Consider the following 23,768-nt stretch of genomic DNA (forward strand, 5'->3'; position numbering starts at 1 on the left):
ACACAGTAATTGAATATTGAGTTTGAAATGTTATTATTGACCTTGAAAATAGCATTTTCATTCAAGATTTTCCTGTTAGCTCTCTCCAGAGCGACACTTTAGACAGGTGTTTCTGAAGCTCACCTTATATTTTTAATTAAAAAGAGAAATGTTTTTTTCTTATAAAGTAGAATATTAATCAAAAAATGATGGAAATATATCTATTTAAACTGTATAAGGTTTCTAAAATATTTAATAATGATCTCTTTCAAGCGACATCATCAACTTGAGATGCTGAAAGTTGGCAAACCGGCTAACGGGTAATGCTAAATTAATGGTTTATGGGAGTTACTGCTGCAAAAAAATCAAATGTAGCCATACTACCTCACTGAAAATTCTACATATGCACATAGATACAATCTGCATTACTTTAATTACAGTTTTGTCAGTGGGTGTGAGGAAGCACAAACAAAAGCCCAATGCATGGATTGTGGTTTGACGCTTGCAAGTGAGACGCTAAAAAACTTTAAACCTGAATACATCTGATTCCTGTTGGATTACTGTAACACACCTCAAAGAGACATTGCTATTACAGTAGAAATGTTTGACCAAAATAAATGGGGGTTGTATTTTTAAGAGGCCCATGATGCATGTGCATATGTATTGTGAGTTTGAAGATGCGGGCCTTGAGGTAGAAAACCCCCTCCTGTAGACCCTCTGGAGGAGGACAACGCAGTGTTTCAAGTGAGGCAATCAAAGAAAGGGGAACTTTATTGCATAAATACATTGTTATAAGAGTGCAGAGTGCTTTTTCAATTTCTAATTCACACAGGTCTCTTCTTAGCATGCAATATGCAAAATCATCAAGAGATTCATTCACTGTAGGGGATAAAAATTTTAGAAAGCACCAGAACGTATTTTTTGTCAGTTTCCTTGCCATGCAAACAAAGTACATTTCGACACATTTTCGGGGTAGAATCAGTTGTTCTTCAGTGCTTATGTCATGTGGTATATTAGAGCGTGTTCTTCATGTAGTGTGACCACATGTACTTTAAATGTGCTTGTGTGTTCAGAGATCATCCGTCTCTCCATCAAAGGCGATGTTGTCCAGGTCCATGAGGGTGTTTGAGTTGTCCTCGCTACAGACCCAGCCGATAGGCGTGCGGTTGAAAGATGGGCGTGAGCGGATGTCAGCCTGCAGAGAAGGCAGGGGTTCTGGCTCATCGGGGGCAATGTTGATCTCTGGGATCTCGAAGGTCAGCATCTTGGAGCCCTTTTCAATGCCACCGAAGGGCAGCGCTGTCCTGAGGAGGAAAGAGGGGAACAAAAACAGGGAGCGTTATAAATCACCATTATGCCAAGTGTCTCCGGTGCTGGACATTGTAGTGTAACCATGACATGGCAACTAATTTGCCATAGAACACAAAACAGTTGGAGCTGGACAGCACATGGACAGGAGCTGAATTTAAGTCGTAGCACCACCTAGTGGTTACAGGAAGTAAACCTGATATAACAGACATTTACCTCGATGGAGGTATGCGCTCTCTGATTATTTTCTAGTATCAATTCAGTTTCCTTGTGGTCTTGCTCAGACAACATAAGCCAGCTGAAGACATCTCATACTGATCATCTCCTGAATAACTGATGATACCTTTGGGCCATAAAACAATGCTTTTTCTGTTTTCTGCAGGTGTGCATGTACCTGTTGAAGCTCTTGTACAGGGGAAGTTCTGGGTGTATCCGAATAGGTCCAGGCATGCTGGTCTTCATGGTGGCTGTCAGCTCTTCATTGCCTCTCATGGCCCTTTCCCAGGGCGATATGTAGGTGCGTACGTACTCTTTACTCTTCATCTGCTTTTCCACCTCCTCATCCACTGTCTCCTCAACCACTGAGAGACACAGGGAGAGGGGAAACAAATACGACTCCAGATTAAAGAAAACCATCAAAACTGCTATAAACAGTCAAAATATGTTAAACGTGTCAGCACCTTCTTCCTTTGGCGGCTCAGGCTTTGGGGGAGTTGGGGGAGGGGACATTAGTAGGTTCTGGAGGTTCTGCTGCAAGACAAAAGAGAAAGATAAAGTCTGACCTCACAAACACACACACACACACACAGACATACATGTGTTTGTTTATATATATATATATAAAAGAACACATACAGTTGCTTCCAAACTCTCACCATGTGCTCGTTGGTCACAATGAACCGGTCAACTCTCTGCTGTCTCATCCTGAACATCTTGGAGCCCTTGTTGGTCATCAGCGAGAGCTCCTCCAGCATCAAATCCTTGGGTGTCTTGATCTTGGTGCCCAGGTCGAACTCAGTGGCCTCAGGGTCGGACTCATCATCTGCGAGATGAAGGGTTGAATTAAAACGTTTAGCTTTTATTCCCCTGCAGGCGTGTGTTGTTACAAATGTACTTTGACGTTTCTCTCAAATGTGTCAGCATCCAGCAAATGAAGTTTGACTCGATTTTTTTTTTTATTTGATAAGTCTTATACGATTGATGGCAATTCACCATATGCAGATTTATGTGGAATTAATAAGTTAAATTGATGTAATATGCCACCAACTATCTAATAAAGAAAGAATGAAAGGTGCTAAATCAATTTAATTGCCGCGCCTTGGGGGGTTGGCACTCAGCTGTGTTATATCATGTTGATCTTATCCAGAAAAATTAGACCAAAGATGTTTGCTGGGGACTCTTTGAGATTTACGCCACCAAAACAAGTCTAAAACTAACAATAATCAAATGGCTAAAATGCAACTAAAACTAATATGAATCTAAATTAACGCTCATCTAGATTATTAAGTCATTTGTGAGCTCTCTCTCTCTCTCTCTAGACTGTTCATCTACCAGAGATTTTCTTGAGTACGATGAGACAAAAAAATTTTAACAATGAAAGACTCAAATGCAAATCAATCTAAATAAACACTCATGTGGTTTATCTTTAAAAAAAAAAAACTATTTAGACTGTTGAGAAAATATGTCTTTTGGAAGAATGAATTACGGGTAACTGTGATTCAAGTGTTTGTTTGTTTTTTTAAACTGCTGCTTTTCCTCATACTGAATAAATGATGTTGGAGTCTTTTTTTTTTTTTTGGTCGTCTTTTCCTGATCTGATTGAAACATCAGGGTTGAAAGCTGCTGTCAGGCGTTGTGTGGTTGTGAAACCAAGGGCGTTCTAGAGTTAAGTAGGCCAAAGTAAGATGAAGGAATGGCCCGAGGGGGATGTCATAGGCTGTTCTCCTGGTAGAACGTTTTGTGGAGGGAAATCCTTACAATGCCAACCGCCCCCCCCACCCCCCACCCCCGTGAGTGTGTGATGGAGAAATCTGATGGATTTTCCTGCGTCACAGAGCTTCTCATAAAACACTTTACTCATCCACCCCCCCCCCCCCACACACACACACACACAGACGCACACTCCGATATCATTCATAACACCTGGAGTCCAGCCATAACCAACGCACGCGCGCACACACACACACAACTCTCACATCTATAAAATGGGGAGTTGGAATTGCAATGCTGCAGAGAGCTGTTAGCAGTGCCTCGTAAATCAGACTTGTGCAAGTGGGTGTGTTAAGAGTGTGTTTGTGGGGAGGGGTGTGTGTGTGTGAGAGAGAGGGAGAGAGAGAGAGAGAGGGAGAATTATTGAGGTTGAGGAGCAGAGTGAACTCTCCCATGAGGATATTGATTAAAGCGTTAATTCAGAAGAATGTGAAACTGGTGCTGGCTGCTGACTGGGGGAAATGGGACAGACCGACAGAGCCATGTGGCGGCGGGACAGACGGACAGACAGAGGCATGAGGCAAACAGTGAGAATGACACAGTGACAGGGGTGATGGATATGAGCAGGCATTGACTGGAGCAAAAATAAGGGATAAGCGGGATAAGCCCCTGAGTGACTGGCTGACTGAACAGACACTGTTAGAAACATACAGATGTGGCTACAGATGTGCAAGCAGAAGGGCTGATAGAAAACAGACAGACACACAAAAGGGGAAAGACAGCAGCAGATTGTCGAATGACAGCCTGGAGATTAAAAAGACTGTGTCTTATGTTTGTGTGTAAAAGTGCTTTTATACATCACATTATGTTTCCTACTCTGAGAGAAGGACAAACATACTAAAAATAGCAACTTGTTTCCAAATTGTCTCCTGATTGATTTTCAAAATATTTTTTTTTGGCCCTTCAGTCAACTGTAATTCCCCTATCAATACAAAATCTAAATATAAAATAAAAAAATATGTTTTTATTATAAGATGTTTTATATGTAAATTCACAGTTGAACTGTATTTTAACTTTCCCATTGGTAGAGTTATATATATATAGTGCCAGTTAGCAATTTTAGCTTACAGGTGTGCATACATGCTAACTCAGAAAGCTAACGTTTGATGATAGCCAAGCTAACTGCATTCTCTAACATTCGCTGACGGGACGCCACAGAACAGTGAGACACACTTTCTGAGTCTGAATCATAATTTCCTGTATGAACATTCAATAGTTTCACTTGCTAACATTCTAACAAGTTTTTAGTTTATTTAACCTGCGCCGCCATGACAGTCAAACTTACGTTATTTCTGTTGCTTTACCAGCAAAAACGTACAAAGCCATAGTGCACTCTTCCTCCAAATATATATACTTACATGCAACTACCTGTTAGAGTAACACTACAGTTCTTCAAAGTAAGAGGGAAATTGCTTAGAAAGTACCCTCAAGTAAAATATTGGAAGGAAAGTACTTTTGTATCACCGCCTAAGCTTGTTAGCGCATTTAAAAATTCAAATATTCATCAATTCATCATCTCTTGAGTATCATTTTAATGCACATTTCCCCCAAATTCAGACAGGAGGCTATTTTTAAAACTCCCAATTTAAAGTCTGGGAATATGAATGATGTTTCGCGAGTGTCTTCTTCCTCCTGCAGAGCCTAAAATCTCTGCAGCACAGAAAGTGACTTTTACAAAAATAGAGGCGGGGTTGAGCTGTTAAGCAAGAGAGGCTTAACTGCTGAACCAAGAAAATTACAGCACAGTAAAGATTATAATCTGCACTGTGCAACATTTACTAGTAAAATAAAGAGCGGCCTGTGGTTGCTGCACGATTTCACTCTTTTTTCTGTTTTTTGGCCTTATTTAAAACATTACAATTCTTTATTATTGTTTAAATGGCAGAAAAAAATAAATAATCTGCTTATAATTTTGTTTACATGCTGACACCATGCAAAATCCAAAGTCCTACTGGACACGTCAACAGTGGGAGGAACTGAAGTTATTTGCCCCCTACCATTCTAAAACATTTTACACAATGAGATTTTACAGTTTAATTACACAATTTTTTCACGAAAAAAATGATGTTAGCGATGTCAAATGTTCGTTTCACATGTTCTCAGACATTTATTTGATCACAATTTTGAGAATCACCCTCGCCCCACCTGTCACGCTGTTTTCGTCTCCTCGTGTGATTGTAATACTTGCAATTATTTACATCCACACAGTTCAGTTTACTCTGGACTAGATGATCAAACCGTGTAGGAGATAAATAAAATGTGTGTGAATGTGCGATTGAAATGATGCGAGTGTGTGAGAGTATGTGTCACTCACCGTTCTGGCTGATGTTGGACAGGTCAGTGATGATCCTGTTGGCCTTCTTCCTCTTGTTAGAAGGGGCATCATTTGTCAGAGACATGGCTAAGGACCAAGACAGAACAACCGTATGACTTTATAACAATCAATAATCATAATCCACTCTAACTGGCACCTTTCCGGATGAAGGATTACACTCATAATGACCAGAGAGTAGAGAATTAATCCCACCTTAAGTTTTATCTGTAAGAGTTTGTATTCACGTCTGTTTGCAGATTAATGGGAAAATTACATATTTGAGCTGAGGACCTCATAATTTGTGGAAGCTCCGAGCAGCCATGCTTTTAATTACTATTTAATGCAATCATTCGTCTACTTGTCCCATTTCTCAAGATAACGTGATAAATAAACACAGTATGGGAATAAAATGAGTTTAGTTGTCTGACGATATCGCAGTAGTTGTTATTAAATTTGCATTAAAACAGTAAAAAAGCAAAATCTCAAGATTTATAATAAACACTAATTATTCATTGACAGTTTAATTAATTAAATCTTCTTGTGAATTGAACTATGACAAGAAATTTCAAGACTGTTGGGCCTGGTGGAGAATAATTTTTTAAATACACTTACAAGATTTTATTATGTTGAATACAACATGTCAGTGTTGATATGGAAACAGAAACAGGTTTAAAAATTGACTAAATATGTGTATAATGAATTAGCAGCAGACTACATCATCGACCTAGGTGGGCCCCTGACCATGCGCATGTGAATAAATCACATTATTTATGTTGACACGGTGATGCATGTGTCAAATCGAGGTCAGATTTCCGGTCAGATAGGTGATAAAATGCTGAAAAACAATTTCAAAAATGTGTTTTATGTGTTTTAATTAGACTAAATTAAAATGGGCAATGCAGCACAAGATTCCAAAGGGTACAAACTGTTTTGGCAAACATAAATGATATCAGACAAGATTCAGTTCTTTCAGTCTCTTGCTTTTATGTACTAAAAATATTTCATTGTATTTAATTATCTGATTTTTTTTTTTTTTTTCATAATCTGGACTCAATATTTATCTTCATTACACCAACCTGACCTGACCTGCACAGAATGGATTTTAAAGTGAGTTGATTAGATACTTTTTAAGATTCTCCCTGACAAAGAGCGATTGCAGTTGGACTGTCAGGCATCCAGCAGAGACCCTGACAGAATTAGCACCAAGACACTGACAGGCAGTGAAATGTGATAGGAATAGGTGTTAAAGATATCCTGACAATGATTGCATAGGCTTGTAAATTTGTTTATGATCAAATAGTTGCCAACTGCAGCAAGAATCTTTCTTGGGTTTCTAATCGAGGAAAGAACACTGTGGTGTGGCATGTAGCATAAAGGCCTGATGTCCTTAAGGACACTAATTCCCAGTGGCAGGTTGTGCCTCCTAACATCAACATTGAGGCTGGCGGTACGTCGCTGACTATTGTGCAGGTCACAAGCAATTATGCCTGGCTGGAGGTAAGTCCTAGTACAAAGGAAAATGCTGGAGGGCCTGTCCACAGGGAGATGGTTAATGTAATTGCTTTTCATCCTCTGTAATTGAGGCTCATTTCCTAGCCTGGGATTCAGTTCTGTGTGAGCTATTTATATGGACCCACGTTCTATCGCGCCGTGGCGAGTGGGACCGTCATCAGCACAAGACACGAACACACACCATCCCATAAACTCAACAAGATTTTCATTTACTGTGTGTCAGTGACCACAGATTAAAAACCAGGCATTACAAATGTTTTGGGATTTTTGGTGAAATGCAAGATGGGGCCCCGCGGGGACCGGGGTTCTGTTACCACCTCTCTGATTGAAGAGACGCTGCTGTCCCCCCACAACCAGCCTGTTTTAGCTCCAAAATAAATCTCAAGGGGACAGCTGGGAAGGAAGGGCATCAGTCAGCACATTCCCAAATCCACACATACGTCCACGTATGTCACTCATGGACTAAAAACTCAGTGGACCGCATTCCTCCCTACACCACAGGAAAGGTAAGAGGTGATGGAAGAAGGAGAAGTTGCAAGAACTGGCTGGTTCTTATTTGTTTCAGTGATATTTAGATGAGCAGTGTGACAAGTATGATTTGAATCAGCTAAAAAAAAAAAAAAAAAAGTTAAACTACGTTTAGTGAAATTTAAACTCATGACACTCAGTGAGATGTTTCTCAGATTCCCTTAATTCATCCACGCTCCCACGAGAGGTTCTCCTGCGGGGCCTTTCCAAAAATCTGATCCTCTGACCATAAAACATCTCCTTGAAGTGAAAGTGCGGAATGACTGAACTCTACAGTTAGTATCAGTGCCGGGAAACCCACCAACACTCAAGGCATGTGTGTCTTATCACTGCAATCACGCTATCACTTCTCTAATGTCTTACCTAAGACCCAGGTATCCACAGGAAGACGCAGGTCCCTGAAGCTCCCAGAATAGGTGAGTGTCAGTAGAATTGGAATATAGGTTCCCAGGTAGAGTCCTGGAGCTGGTATTGTACTGCTTCCCCTCCTCTTCACCCCAGAGAGAGTGAAACCTTATCAGCAGGGCTACTCCAGTGCTATGGACCGGTACTGGAGGGTGGGGAGGGGTGTGGAGAGAGGAGGGATATACAGGGTGGTGGGTGTGGTGCTTGGAAATCAGAAATTGTTCAAATTAGTTATGGTAAGTAAGCAGCACTGAGGTGAAAAATCTTTTTTAAAGAGACTCTAAGGCAGCATTGGAAATTGTACACGTCACAGACTACAAGTGGTGCAGCCTACACTTTTGGGTGGTTTGATATTTTCTTGTTTTAATCAGAGGCTGTAATAATTCACAATATATTATTTTTGGACATTTGGGTCCCCTGGAGATACCCATTTTTTTTTTTTTGAAGGGGGGGGGGTGGATTTTGATCTGAAAACATTTGAGAATCCACGGCATTGTTATGTTTTCCACTTTCACTCAGGTTCTTTGTACAACTTTGTCCACCGAGCGACCTTTGGGCATGACTGCAACAAACCTTGTTTGTGCCTGGCATCATGGCAGTTCTTTCCTCTCCTTTTGACTTAAGCAGTAGCTAGTGCAACCCTGGAATAAAGCTATAAAGGATCTATAATCTGCTGCTCTGTCACTCCAGCCAATTGGAAAGGGTCGGCTGTTGTCTATAGGAGTGTGTCTCCTAGCCTAACATCACTTAGCTGCCCGAGCCCTGAGCAAGCATGCTAGCATTTGCCATTTAACAGGGGCCTAATGAAACTCCATTTGTTCTGAGGGTTTATTTGGTGTTAAACCAATGTTGTTTCCACTTCTTTGTCTTTTACGAGAAAGCCTGACCACATTCACACAGTTATGCATACATCTTTCTCGTACAACCACAATTTTATCTGCTGGCCACTGAGCATCTCCACTGGCGCAGTCTGGCTTAAATGTCTTGCTCAATAGCACCTGAGTGAAAGTAATGAGGGTGGGGTAAGCACTGCCTCCTCACTCTCCCTATCCAGATTCATCCTGCTGGTCCAGAAATTTAACCAACAAACATCCGATTACAAGCTTTATCCATGCTTCCCTTAGGCACCATCATCCACTGACAAATAAAGATTTAGGCTTTTGATCATCATCACTATGCTTCATGGGAATATGAAGGCTTCCGACAAATTTCCTGGCTCAAATGTAAAAATGATGTGGGCACCAGAGGAAAAATGAGAAAGCAGATGAGATCCATCACTGAATGGTTTGACCGGTAGGAAAATGATGTCAACCATTGTCCTTCATAGTCTCCAGATCAGAACCTTATTCAAAACCTCTTGGAGATTTCGACCGTGCCTTGGTACAGCTTCAACTCGTTGATCAACCAGATCAGTTAATTGGAAAGCAGTAAGCAAACAAGAACTCTAAAATACACAGACGATGATCTGACCTCCATTGAAACCCTAGACCCTGAACAGTGCTCTAGTTAACCCACCATCAAGTGAGGACAGAGATTTGTCTGTGCAGTGAGGGGAGGCAGGATGGACGAGGTAGCACTTCCCCTTCGCTCTCAATCACATTGTAAAAAAGCCATCAGAATTAAGAGTTGAGCACCGTGCCAAATAGCTAGAGATTAACAGCTCCAGAAATAGGTGAAATGGGTTGTATGTGCGTCTGCGCGTAACTGAGTGAGAGATTTAAAAGAGAAAGGCAGATTGACAACAGAGAGGTTCCAATACTTTTGCCAAAATGGCCAAAAATGTAAAGAATTTCAGCTTTTTTATGTATTTCTTAAAACTCTGGAACCGTTTTTGTCGCACCTTCCACTAGCACGGCGGCTTAGCTTACAAGTGGACAGTTCTATAGTTAGCAGGTAAAGTTAGCAACATCTGTAACCTAATCCCAGTCTAGGGTCAAAGGTTAGATCCTTTTTCGTGGCCGTGGTTGGGTTTCACAACTCCAAGGCCATCCGGTGGCTACCATTAAAAATGCTCTGCGATGTAGGCCAGCAATCCTGCATTTAAATTAGAAATTTTTTAATCGTAACAATCAGATGTGCAAGCAAAGACTAGAGAGCTAAATAACAGATTTAAAAATCCTTCTTTCGTCACGAATGTGGTTACAATATACTTTTCTATTAGTTGTCTTTTATTTCTTTGCCCTCCACGCATGCATTTCTTATAGATTTTCATCTCAGAGACAAATAAAATCTGTGACTAAACCAGAGGTCAAAAACAGTCGCAGCACAGCCAGTCTAAATGATTGGTCCTCCACTGCCTCTATGTGGTGAAAGTAAGAGAAACATTTGCTTCATGTCTAAACTCATGCAATTAATCCACCTTAAACTTGATATTTGCAGAGAGCAATTCAACAACTGAACAAGACAGTGAAAGCTCGAAAAACGAAGCGAGATCGAGGAGCGGGAGATAAAGGTGCCAGGTGTGGCAGCCGGTGTTGACGTGGTTGACACAGGAAGAAACAGAGGGACAGCTGAGGTGAGTCATGTCTATTTTTATTCAGCCGCCTATCTCTGTGGAAAAGAATCACAGTGAAACAGACATGTTATACTTCTCTTGTTTCATATCAACAAAACAGAAATTAAGTCTACGGTAAAAGTTTTTTTTTTGTTTGTTTATTCTTTGTGTGACAATCGTGATTTTTCATTTTCATGACAAACTACAGAAAAACCTGCAGCACTGCAGAATGCAACCTCAAAAAAGACACCCAAAACCATTCAACACGCATATTCAGCATACGTATATCCGAAGTAGACGTAGACTATAGTTACTCTTACCGCTAAAAAAATTGGCACAATTTGTAAAATATCAATAGAAGGAAACTGGAAAGCACTCAGAGAGCGCATACCTTTGCGAAGCCAAACTTTTGGCCCCTGGCACTTTTGCGCGTGGGCCCTAATTAAAACTGCAAGCAGCCAGTCGTGGGACTTCACACCCCTGCACATGTCAGAGTATGTTACTGTTCCTCACACTGAGAGGGTGCTGAAACCTTTTATTATTTGGATTTTGCGTGAAGGAGCAGACTCAAGCATGCACTGTGGTGCAAATGTCACTCCCTGTGTCCACTAGGTGGCTCTAGAGAAGACATATTTACTACATATTATGTTGTACATCATGGGAAAGCTCATTCTACTCGAAGCCCCCAGGTCTTCGTGTACTCCTGCTGACAGACAAACAAATGCCAGTGAAATATTACCTCCCTGGTGGAGGGGAAGCGACAAGTCAAAGCTGCGTTTTTAACATCTCATTCCATGTTTGTTTAAAAATATCTTTTCATCATTGCCTCCTGTGCATTCCTTTTCATCATAGCCTTCTCAGAAAACCAGATTTCTCTCACCACAAGTCTTGTCTTTGTCACATCCACTATTCTTCTTTTTTTTATGTTCATCAGAATTCCCTATATTTACAAAACCTCATTTCAGTTTTAAATAACATCTCTCTCTTTCCTTTTAATCTGCTTTTGATCTCTATGTTTTAACCTTTTCACAATACATTGTTGCAAAACCACAGTGCTCCATTTGAATTATAATCAAATGCATCTGATAACTGAATCAACTAGATCCCATGACAGTGATCGATTGTGCAGCATGAGTTGCCAAGCCAAAATGATTTTAAGATAATACTTGCCAATAAAATGGCAATAAATGAAAAAATTGTAATACTAAAACCACAAGGACTTCTTTTAAAAATGTGGCTCTATTTTCTATGTCTAGACCAGAATCTTGTTCATTGCATTGTGGATCCAGGGCGCCAGACACAGGGCTGCAGACCCAGGTTGGAAGTGCTGAATCTAGGCCTGGGAACCCTGTTAGGTTGAGTGTTGATGTCCGCTTGCCGGGGCATACCAGGAGGTCCTAGAGGACTCAGATCTGGGGCACTTTTAAATGGCCTGTTGGCCTGGTGTGCAGTGGAGGGTTGAAGGTGGGAGAAAGTGGGGGGTTGGACTGCACTTGGAGCTGAGGAGAAGGTGGGGAGCTGTGGGAGTGGGGCTGTAGGGGCAGGTGGGGGAGACAGAGGGGAAGTGGCCCACTGTGGTTGGTAAGGAGCAGAGAGTGTTGTAGGCTGAGGCCCTGCCATAGGAGATGTGGTGTCAGAAGCCCACAGTGGTTCTCCGAGTGTTGTGGCAGATCGAGGAACGATAACTTTTAGGGCAGGGCCTGAAGCCATCGGAGGGGGTGTAGAGAACCGCTTAACCTCATACACTCGTGCAGTCTTTTGGGGACCACTTGCCTGCTGTTGAGGGGTGGGAGTGGCCTGGGGAACTCCGCCCCCATAACTGAACAGAGAAGAGTTGAGCTGGTAGGGCTGGTGGCCCATAATGTCCACTGGCTTGATGCCCCCTTTCTGTCCTTTAGGTTTAGCTGGTCCAGTCTTGGTCACATCTGCCTTCTTCTGGGCCTTCAGGGGACATGATGGAGAGAGGAGGGGGTTGTAGTTGATGGGCGGTGGAGCACGGATGTTTGACGAGTACTTCCAAGTGGCAGGGAGCGAAGGTGTGGGTGAGGGCTCCCTCGTGTGGGCAGGAGCGTAAGGTGCTGCAGCGACCGAAGGGGATCTTTCTACCACATACCGATCCATTCTATTCTGCCTTTTGGCAAACAGCTGGCCTCCCTTCCCTGCCAGCTGTGGCACCTGAGGGGTCTGTGGTTTTGGGGCTACAGGAGGTGGCCTGGTTCCCCTTTGAGCCTGCATAAAGTTACAGGCCTCAGCCCCCAGTCTCAGCCAGTCCTCCTCAGGCCCTGACTCATGCCCAGCCTCACTACTGGGTACAGCTCCAGATTCAGCACCAGGGGTTCTCACAAAGTGGTCATCCATGTTTTGGACCATTGACAGCAAGGCAGGATTTGGAGAAACATCTCTATTTTGGACTGAACAGAACATTGGCTTCTTGTTGCTACGACTACGGGCGTCATTTAAGATGCCGGTGCGAGCAGCAGGGACTGAGATTCGCTGTTCACGTGTCTCCAGTGAATCTGAAGGAAAAGCCTGAGGAGGTGATGCAGTTGCTATGACAGCATTGGAGCTGGGAGTTACTTCAGCTGTCATGTTGATGCAGGGATGAGAGGATGAAGGCGGGGGAGGTTGGGTGGGAGGATGAGGAGGCGGGGCAGGCTTGGCATGGCTAGAGACATGGACCTGGGTCGGTGGATGTGCTGGGGTTGTGTGAAGTCCTGAAATTCCAGCAGAAGGAGGTGGATAAGTCGGAGCAGGGGGAGAATGAAATGGCTGTGGAGCTGGAGGGGAGAAGGGCTCAGCAGGTGACGGATAGACGGGGGTACCTTGAGCAACAGAGGGCAAGAACGGGACAGAGGGGGAAGCATGCACCAGAGGGTGGGTGGAAAATGGTGGTGGGTTAGATGGAGTCTGGGAGAACGGTGCAGAAGACATACAGGAGGGAGACAAGACACTTGATGGGGGAGAGTTGACTGAGGGGGGAGAGTTGCTGTTATTATTTCTGGGAGGGATGTATAACGAGGTACTTGACACAGCTCTCCTTGCATCTGGCCCTGATGGATAGTGAGTAGGTGTGATGGTCACCATGGAGACAGCAGCCACAGGTTTGGTCACCAGGTTGATGGGTGATGGTTTTGGTTGGGGTGGGCGAAACATGACAGAGGTTACAGAAGCGCGAGAAGGGGTGGGGCCAGGGGTGAAGGGCCGGGCAGTACGATTCAGAACTGATGGATTAGGAGTTGGATTGGTGTCCAGGTGATAGTCTGAGTCTGTGACCGGGCTAGGATTCAGATTAAGGTTGCTGTGCCCATTTTGACTGGGCGAGGGTGTTTGAGAGGGTGGGCTCAAAACAACACTAGCCCGACTAACAGCTACTGGCCCCCCATTGGTCAGAGCTACAGCTGGAGGAGACATGTAGGCAGGTTTAGGAGCAGGTTGGGAAGTGATTGGCTGCTTATTGGTGCTGCTATCCAACCTTGAGCCCTCGATCCCTGAGACTTCCAACCCTTGGCTTTGATTAACAGGGGTCACGAGTCCTTGATTTTGATAGGCTGAGATTCCAAACCCTGGGCTGTGATTGGCTGTTGGTGTTGTTGGAGTAGTTGGTGTGGTTGATGGGCAGGCAGAGCTTCTCCTGTCCAGCAAGTCCAAATAACCGCTATCCCATGTGGGGTCAAATGAAGCTGAGAATCCTTCTTCATCAACTTCTGAGCCACTGAGTATGGAACTCCCTCCCTCTTCCTCTGTCTCGCCTTCTGTCTCGCCGCCTCTGTCTCCCTCAGCTTTGCCAAAGCAGGTCAACGTGTACTTCTTGGCCCTCTGCCGGCGTTTCTTGAACATAAGCACCCCTTTCGAGTTTGGGTTAGGGGCATCAGTCAGCAGAGAGGCAATCGAGCGGCATTTAGTACGAGCTTCTTTCACCTGCTTCTCCACCAAACTCTCCCCACGCTGCAACTCTGCAAGACAAGATAAAGAAGGAGAAAGCAAAATGAACAAGAGAGGAAGCAAGAGGAATGGTAATAGGGTTTCTGATGGGTACATAGTAAGCTGCAGGCGACAAAACAGTGTTGATAACCCTCGCTGACCCTGGGTAGGCTGATTTATCTCAGTGAGGAGCTGCTGTGAGGACGGCCAGTGACAGACAGGAGTATGTGTTATGGATTTAGAACAAAGAATTCCTGCTGCTCTCCAGCGTTGAGTCACACACTCCGTGAAGGTTAGATCATTGTCTGTCCTGCACAAATGCTTATTTGTTCCTGTCTGTGTGTGCACACGCACAGGTGTCCAATGGTATTTGAGTCTTTTCAGTATCTTGGCTCATCTTAGATAAATTCTCACTGTACATTACATAGAGTTTGATACGGCGCACAAACACATCCGCAGCACGATACAACAAAAATAAGTGTCAGAGGACACAAAACTTGATATGTCCGTTTTAAGATTTCTCTTCTATTTCTACCCGCAAGGATTCACGTCACAAAGTTCAGAGGGGAAAAATTAAAGTTGCGTCACGGTATTTCTGTATCCTATTTTTATCTAGTCTATACAGCTCTAACCGTGGACATATAGCACAGCCACAAGTTATAGCTCGCTTGTTAACTTAGTTTAACTTAATTTCAGATCAAGATGTAAGGATCAACAGTAACGCCCATCGAGTACAGCATTATCTTGTGTAAACAGATCACGGCAATGGATTAACTCTTGCATTAAAGCAAAAAAAAAAACTTTCAACTTCAAATTAATATGCATTACTGAGGAATCTCTGTATAAATAAAGCAACTTGTGCATGATAGGATTTTTGAATCCGTCTTACCCGTGTCCACGGTCTTGTGTCCACCTACATCTGAACCTGAATGAGATGCTACGTCCCTCATCTCATAAGTGTGTGTGTCCTTCACCTCCCTTAGACCCTCCCACACACACCCTCACTCTGTCCACTTCTGTTTTGAGTAGGGAAACGTTCAGTCTCTGTCTTCCAGCTCTTCTCTCGGGGCAAAAGCCCATGTAAAGACCTTTGTCTCCGTGCAGCAACTCAAACCGAACGCATGATGTCAACCCACTATTCCTGTCAGCCTGACAGACATCAAACACCTGTCCCGGCTCTGTATCATGCACGCATAGATGGGGAGACCCTTCACCAGAGGATATTTAGACAGTTGCATCACCCAGTGTGTGCGCGTGTGTGTGTGCGTGTGTGTGTGTGTGTGTGTTAGTGTGTGCATCTAACATGATATATGAGGATTCCATCTGTATATGTTCCTCGATCAAACCTTAAAAAAAAAAACAACAACCCAGTGAGAGAATGTTTGGAATGGACAATAATATAGATGGCCTTATGAAAGAACCCTTTATTGTCTCCAGAGGATAATTCTGGTGCAGTTTAAGGGGGAGACATACAAGCCTAAAAAAACAGAAGGTACTATTTAAACATATGAAAGATTCTACTCAAGTACATGAAATGTCAATATGTCAACAGTCTGTATAGCACCTATAATCTGTATGTATCCCCATATCATATATATCATATGTATAAATACACCACAATTTAAAACTTGCACCTTAAACTGAATCTGCACTTTAATCTGTATATCATAACCTGTACAATATACACAGCACCTTACTTGTGAACACTTTTGTACATAGCATGGACTCCTGCACTTTCTGCTAATTGCACTTCTGGTGAGATACCGAACCTCATTTCGTTACTCTGTCCTTGTATATGTGTAGTCACAGTAAAGTTGAACCTCATCTCATCTCAAATTTAGAAATTTAAAAAGAAACAACCCCGTTTCTGTGAATTAATGAGTTTTAAATTGAAAAAAAAAAAGTCTCTTGAAAGTTTTCTGATGAACAACATCCATCCATTTTCTACCGCTTATGCCGTTACGGGTCGTAGGGGGGTGGAGCCTATCCCAGCAGCCGTCAGGCGAGAGGCGGGGTTCACCCTGGACGGGTCACCAGTCCATCACAGGACCAACACATACAGACAGACAACCATTCACACTCACAGTCACACCTACAGTCAATTTAGAGACTGGATTAACCTGGTCCCCTCTTGATGTCTTTGGACTGTGGGAGGAAGCTGGAGTACCAGAGAGAACCCACACAGGAACAGGGAGAACAAGCAGACTCACACAGAAAGACCCCGAGCTCCAGCCGGGACTCAAACCCAGAACCTTCTTGCTGTGAGGCGACAGTGCTGACCATTGCACCACCGTCAACAACATACTTGACATAATTTTTCATTTAAAAACAACATAAAAAAGGCTGCTCCTTCACTTTCCTACATTAGCAGTCAGCCTCACATCATCTTTCAACTGTTCAGGAAAAACTTTTTTCCGGGAAAGATGTGTTTCATGAATTCAGATAAAACAGGGTATCTCATTTCCTTTTTCATAAATGACTGTGACATGCTCTCATGTGGATACCACAGTCCTGTGGCATCCACATGAGAGCACTGTGAAACTGTTTTTTTCTAACTTTATTGACAATTTTTCACATGCAATAATAAAAATAAGCCGAGAAAGGATTTGTTAGTTGTTGTTTTTTTTGTCATACAAATCAAGGGGCAAAAACAGACATTAAAAGTTGTTTTCTCCTGGGAGACACCAGGTGTCCCTGCATGCCAGGTGTAAATTATAGAGAGAAGCTTGGTCATAACTCTCCTGATTGCTCCTGCACTCACACAGAAACACAACGATACGACAGCAGTGCTAACACTCCCACAGTGTGTGTGTGTGTGTGTGTGTGTGTGTGTGTGTGTGTGTGTAATGTGAGAAAGGGCAGGTCCCCGATCACCTCAGTCACCATGTGTCCCATAGTAAAGCCCTGAGTCCTAACTCATTCAGGCTCTAGTATGGAAAGACAGGCGTTTCATTACAGCAACAAATGAGGTCATAGTTCAGTCCGAGCATAACTATTCACTTTGATCAGCCGTGCCCATCTCTGCCTTACTGAGATGATATCATAAGATTAATAAAATTTTGTGAGCTAATCTTGCTTTTAAAACATCCATGAAGAAATATAATCAATAACAATTATTTTCAGTATGGTCAGATTTTTTATTATGACCTCAAAATAACATCAGCCATAAGAAGATCAGTTACAAATATGTAGCAGAGTTCATGTTTTCTTATTTCACTTATTCAGAGTAACACACACACACGCACACGCACACACACACACACACACACACACACACACACACACACACACACACACACACACACACACACACACTTCACCTCATCACTGACAGCCCTGAACTGACTGATCGATGTTCCAGTTTCAGAAGATAACCACTAGATGGTACTGTAGCCGTATTTAAGCGTCAGGACTTCAAACTGCAGTTGGTGCCTCTGCAAATAGCAAAGATGCCAAGGGATCTTTGGAATTTTAAATAAAAACACTGTGGTCAAGATGGAAAGAGTTACATTACAGCAAGAAATGGAGATGCTCCTGTTTTTGGCCAGCAGCTGGTGGATTACTCTCAAACTTGTATAGATGCAAAAGGTTGGATCCAACTACAAGTGTTTATTTTCTCCTCAGCTTCACAAATCCTGTTGGAAGGCTATCTCATCCTTCTACTGACGCCACAGTCTTAATAATAACACACGCTTACTTACATGAATATACAGACAGTGCAACTACATTTTGAAAGTTAACTTCTATTTTTTTAATTTTTCTTTTTTACTGCTTAATTTTCAAAACTGATTCCTTCCTTGGGTGATTAATTTCTATTTTGCTTTGTTTCTTTTCTCATCGTTGTGGGGCTTCTCAATAGCATCCATACTCATCTGTGTGTCAACTTGGATGCATAAACAATAGTTTACAGTTAATAAAGATCCGTAGCTGACATTCAAAACTGATTTGCATATTAGAATGAAGTGAATTATTTCTGGTAATAATAATGATAATGAGAACAACAATAATAATAATTGTATCGTTATTGTTAGACGTCTACTCACTGGCCTGCCGTGCTTTGTCCATGTAGGTGGTGGAGAGCTCGTCGCTGACAGGGGTCTGCTGTGGTCCCACCATGGGCACCAGGTGCTTCCTTGACCCCAACATCAAAGCCTCCTTTGCCCGTTCAGGAGACACTAATGGGGGGCAGGTGAGCCCTATGCCACCTCCAGCTTCCTGGAAGCCACTATCCCCTTCTCCTTCTGCTTCCACCAATTCCTGATCAGGTGTCGGGGTGAGAGTGTGAGGGGTGAGAGTGTGAGGGGTGTGTGTTGGAGTTGTCCACTCCGTCTGGAGGGGCTGGTAGATGAAGTCTCTGCGAGGGACACCAGTAAGACCCTGACCCTCCCACTGCCCCTGCACTGACACCCCTGCATCGTTGGCACTCTCATATCTGAGAACAAATACAGGAAACAGAAAAGGTTGTTCGTATTCAGATTCAGATCTCTTAACTTCTTGAACTTGACTTTAAAGTCAGATCTGATCTCCATCTTTGAGATGGAGTTCAATCATGTACTCTGTACCGTGGACCATCAGAGACATAATAACTGACTGATAATAACTTACCCACTCATCTCAGACGTCTCCTCCTCCTCTTGGTTGTCGTAGCGTGAAGGCGAGCGCGCATGGGGAGGAGTACGACGCTGGCGGCGAAGCACGTTCGTATTTGTGTCTGCATCGCTGTCAGTCTCGCCATAGTAGGCTTCACTATCTGGGGGGGAAGTGATGCCCTTGGGTATCCCGGTGGAGGAGAGAATAGAGGAACGGTTGGACGTCAAGGGCACAGCGGGGGGAGACAGGACCCTCAATGATGACCGCGGAGATGCAGAGCGACCAGAGTAAGATGAGGAGTGGAATCCAGGGGGGGTCCTGGAAATATAAAGTAGTTAAAAATTCCTGCTACAGCTTTGTATGATATGGAATCATTCAACGAGGAGTGTGTGGTACACTGCATTAGTGACCTTTTAACCCTCAGGTGGAGTGTAGCACTCTGTGTATCTATGAGGCTCATGGCCTGAGCATGGCTGAGCTCCGCACACATATGGTCGCCAATAGCAACCAGCTCATCATGCTCCCTCAGTCCGGCCCTGCATGCTTTGCTGCGCCTGCGCACCTGCAGAGAGGAGAGCAATTAAAAACACTTTATTACTCATAGCTTCAGTAAACACACAGAATATATGTTTTCTCTTTTGCTATGTTTGTAAAAAATGTTCATCTTACACGAGTTATTTCACTTTTAGACCCACAGCTCCTCAAAGAGATAGTTCAGCCAAAGATGCAAATTCAGTTATTCTCCATACATCCTCATGTGACGGAAGGCCGGGTGAAGTTTTTTTCACGCGCAAAACACTGCCGGAGATTCACAGCAAACGGCGATGCAGTAATCTCGCTGGCAACTGAAGTGAATGGGGATCAGTTTTTGAACATAAAATAAAGCTCATCCGAAGTTCATCGTAATGACATTGTTTTATATGATGTCCTGACTGGGAAATATTAAAGAATAAAATGCATTTTCAGGGGTTTTACGCTCGGAGGTAGCTTCACTGTGGCTAAAATACAGCTGACAGGGACCTAATTTGCTGGGCACTTTCATCGTGTGTTTAGCTAAATGGCGACTCTCCCCTATTGGCATCCATCTTCCGTGCGTAAGAATAACTCATGAAGTCGTGCAGCTGTTCCGAGAGGTCGCTAAGAGATGATGTCATAGGATCTTTCAGGAAGTGTGTATGCGGGGGGGGGGGGGGGGGTGATTGATGGGAAGGCAAGTATTCTTGTCCTCTAGATTGCAGTTTCTTTTAAAAGAAGCAGATAAGGCCCTCCCCTATCTCTCCTGGCACACTAATACACACCTTATCACAGTCTGAATGTTGAGAGGAGGAAAGTGTGTCCCAGCACCCACTTGGACACATTGGAGGACACGCGATTCCTCCTTTACCGTTACCTCATTCCAATGCATGCAAGTACACAAGCACGAACTCTAGCTTGCCCCTTTCAGTTCTGGCAAATGTGCACATATTCGCAAGTGTGCATAATGAAAGGGGTTGGGGTTGGGGGGGTGGGGTCTGAACAGCTGCATCACCAGTCTGGACCAGGGGGCATGCCTGTCACTCACCATATGTTCCCAACATACCCAAAAATAAAACATTGCAGGAAAATCCACCACATTTCTAGACAGACAAAGACAGACACGCTTGAGTGACGCGTGACCCAGAAAAGGAAAACAGGACAGTGTAAGAATTAACTTCCTGGGATAGAAAAGTGTGAGTGTGTGTGTGTGTGTGTGTGTTCATCTGTAACTTTCTATGTTAACAAGAGGTTTTTTTTTTTCCATAAGCAGCTTCCAGCTCCTCTTAAATGAGCTATTCTTATCCTCCTGCTTGTGCACTTTACCAACCAGGCTTATCTGAGGTATGTCCAACCACACACACACACACACACACACACACACACACACACACACACACACACACACACACACACACACACACACACTAACAAAAGGATAATCAAACTCCCATTACAGTGACCTTATCTGCTTGAAAATCCCTAGTGAAGAGTGGTCCTTTGTGCAGAGCCACGCTAGCCCCCCACCCCCCCACCCCCTTCTCAATCAGAGGTTATGACAGGTTATGAGTTTACTGGCCAACTTTCGGTGTGAGCAAGGTCACATTCCTCATTTCCAGAATAGCTTTTCTTATTAGAGAGAACATTGTGGTCTGTCAACAAATAAACTCAGCCACAAAAGGAATTTGGAGGAACCAAACTTAGTTTAGAAGGAATTTACGAGGCTTTAAAATAAAGTATAAAGTGTCGTGCAACTTTAACAAATCATATACAAGTTAATTATCTATTTACTTCGTGGTGTAGCAGCAGGCGCACTTTCATGAGTGCAACCACAATGTTCACGACATCATTGCATTATTTATTGTGTAGGTATTATGTATTGTACACACATACACACACACACACACACACACACACACACACACAAAATCACAAACACACGTTAATTAAAATACCAGCAAACGTCCAGTGCAGTGTATCAGGATGCAAGAAGTCTGTGTAAAAATCCAGCACGTGCTCACTTTTGACGGACTTGTGTTTCACTTTTTTTGATCAACTACAATATACTTCAACTCTCCCACATTTGAGGCACAAAGACTGTAGGACATGTGGTTGTTTTTTTGAGGATTTCTTTAGCCCTAAATTTAGTCTTACAGGCAGGAAGCAAAGCCTGATGGCTACTTGTAACTCCTTGCTACTGAATGTGTGTGCGTGAACTCCTTGTTAGTGGAATTGTAAAGACTTTAATGTTTTTAGAGGTACAAAACAGAAGTCAGAGGCAAGGAGTTACAGTCACCAGGTGTCAGGTCCTGTCAGTAAACTGAGGGCTAAAAAACTCCTATTGTGAGAAAAAAAAAAAAGTCCAATAAAAATAAAACAAGTCTTCACGAATGAGACCCATTGTTCATTTATTCAACACTTTTCTCATTTAAGAAGCTTTAATCTACCCAGAGAAGTATCGCTAATTCTCTCCATGTTAATGAAGTTTGACTTGCTGAAATCAGGACTTTTCCTTGTAATGGCAAATTCTGAAACTGTAGTATTTGAACAGTTCTTCCACCACAGCAGCGAGCTCATCCATCCCAGTTCAAATGAATGTTTCTGCACAATTGCACTCACAAGGGTCGTTCAAATTACTCTTCATCTGATTTTATTTTCCACTCAGAAACACATCCGGAGTCTCCATGCCACCGATGCAATAATGTTCAATTAAGCAGATCTTATCTGGACTGTAAAGGTTCTATTCTGACTGAAGATTAAATTGCAAACATAGCAAACAGCAAGTGGCCTTTGACTCTGATTAATGGCTACAGTCTCTATTAAATCCCTCTACTCATGTTACCACCTTGGCAGGGAGACTTCTCTGCAACCCGCACACACACACGCTTCACTCTACCTTCGCCACCTGTAGAGGCTTCTGCTGCTCTTTTCCTCCCTGCAGTCTGAAACCCCAGGGGGATCCTCCAGACAGGGAGACCACAATCTCCTCAGCTACCATTCCTGCTCACAGCCTGCTGCGGTCTATATGTCGCTCTGCCCTTCTTCACTTCCTCTCACTCACTGGGAATCAGTGTGTGAGGCTCCTGCGTCCCCCGCTCCTCTCCGTGACCATGGTAAATCACTCCACCCGCAAAGAGACGGGGTTGCTGGCTTTCACGTGCTCATACAGGAATGTATGCATCGCAGGGTGGGTGCTCGGGAGGGTGAGAAGGGGCAAAAGTGTCTGTGTGTGTATGTATCTATCCTCCCCTGACTTCAACACTTGCCATGTCACTCTCAAGAGCTCTGTACAGGAGGGGATGCTTGCTGATACACACTCCCAAAATAACCAACCCCAGTCCCTCAACCCCCCAGCTCAGCCAGCAACGGATTTGTCTCCATCTCCTAAAAGCGCTCCAACCTCAAACCAGACACAGTGTGTGTCTGTGTGTGCGTGTGTGTGTGTGTGTGTGGGGGGGAATATTTTAGGAATCTTGATGTGTTTACTGTCAATACAATTGAATGACTTCACGGGCGCTGGAGTGAGTTGTGTACTGATGGCATTCATGGCGTAGGTCATGTTATCGGTGGTGTTTGTCTGTCAGCAGGAGTATTCAAAAAACGTGATGCCGATTTTCACCAAACGCGGCGACGGGGTCAAGTATGAGCCAAGGGAGAGTAAATTCAATTTTGGGATGGAGTAGTCATCGCGCCACCTAGTGGAAACAGGAACTTACATGTTTATGCATCTTGATATCCTCATCTGAGTGGGTCGATCAGATCCAACGACGCTACTGTAGCAAGATGGAAAATTTGGATATTTCACCATAGAGAGACAAAACTGTTGGGACAGCTCTTTCCTGAACTTCACATATTTGAGGGAGTTCTTGCTTGTAGGTGTCTAAGAGCTGATATTTAGTTATAGCGCCACCCGGTGGTTACAGGAAGAAAGCCTGATTTAACAAGCAATTGATTTATGTGAAAATTACAGTTGCCATGATGTGACATACAACATATGTGTTCTTTAGCACCACCTAGTGGATGGAGGAAGTGATATTTGCAGGCCTTCGTCTGTTCCATCATGCAAAATCCAAATATAATCAAGTTTCACCTCCAGATTGGTTTGAGGCAGCCACACTCAGACGTTTGCGTGGGGCTCATCACGTCTCACAGCGAGCATGAAAGTGAACACGCGTGTAAAGGGCGCCACGATGGAGTTATGGTCTCTCTGAGGGC

General features: G+C 43.5%; 2 protein-coding genes across 2 annotated transcripts; both read right to left on the minus strand.

Moving 5' to 3' along the window:
• Positions 1-671: 671 nt before the first annotated feature.
• Positions 672-8,118, minus strand: myoz1b (myozenin 1b). Its single transcript, XM_086195932.1, has 6 exons — positions 7,994-8,118; positions 5,591-5,677; positions 2,163-2,329; positions 1,968-2,037; positions 1,682-1,868; positions 672-1,283 (listed from the first exon to the last, which is right to left on the minus strand). Exons 2-6 carry the CDS (start codon positions 5,673-5,675, stop codon positions 1,049-1,051), a joined length of 744 nt encoding a protein of 247 aa, XP_086052058.1. The 5' UTR covers positions 5,676-5,677; positions 7,994-8,118; the 3' UTR covers positions 672-1,048.
• Positions 8,119-10,609: 2,491 nt separating this feature from the next.
• synpo2lb (synaptopodin 2-like b) lies at positions 10,610-22,717 on the minus strand. Its single transcript, XM_086194653.1, has 5 exons — positions 22,450-22,717; positions 19,451-19,602; positions 19,056-19,358; positions 18,494-18,882; positions 10,610-14,482 (listed from the first exon to the last, which is right to left on the minus strand). The coding sequence occupies exons 1-5, from the start codon at positions 22,549-22,551 to the stop codon at positions 11,799-11,801; spliced, it is 3,630 nt and encodes a 1,209-aa protein (XP_086050779.1). The 5' UTR covers positions 22,552-22,717; the 3' UTR covers positions 10,610-11,798.
• Between the last annotated feature and the right edge of the window lie 1,051 nt (positions 22,718-23,768).

This window comes from Aulostomus chinensis, chromosome 23 (assembly GCF_037954235.1).
Source record: "Aulostomus chinensis isolate RoL2024-O1b breed Wild chromosome 23, RoL_Achi_v1.0, whole genome shotgun sequence".
NCBI lineage: Eukaryota > Metazoa > Chordata > Actinopteri > Syngnathiformes > Aulostomidae > Aulostomus > Aulostomus chinensis.

Excerpts from the sequence above, each read along its gene's own strand:
- myoz1b (XM_086195932.1), bottom strand. The coding sequence starts at position 5,675 with ATGTCTCTGACAAATGATGCCCCTTCTAACAAGAGGAAGAAGGCCAAC. Across the intron at positions 2,330-5,590 it reads GTCCAACATCAGCCAGAACG|ATGATGAGTCCGACCCTGAG; the intron begins GTGAGTGACACA and ends TTCATCTCGCAG. Across the intron at positions 2,038-2,162 it reads TTGTGACCAACGAGCACATG|CAGAACCTCCAGAACCTACT; the intron begins GTGAGAGTTTGG and ends TTTGTCTTGCAG.
- synpo2lb (XM_086194653.1), bottom strand. The coding sequence starts at position 22,551 with ATGGTAGCTGAGGAGATTGTGGTCTCCCTGTCTGGAGGATCCCCCTGG. Across the intron at positions 18,883-19,055 it reads GAGACGTCTGAGATGAGTGG|ATATGAGAGTGCCAACGATG; the intron begins GTAAGTTATTAT and ends ATTTGTTCTCAG. Across the intron at positions 14,483-18,493 it reads GGACAAAGCACGGCAGGCCA|AGTTGCAGCGTGGGGAGAGT; the intron begins GTGAGTAGACGT and ends CTTGTCTTGCAG.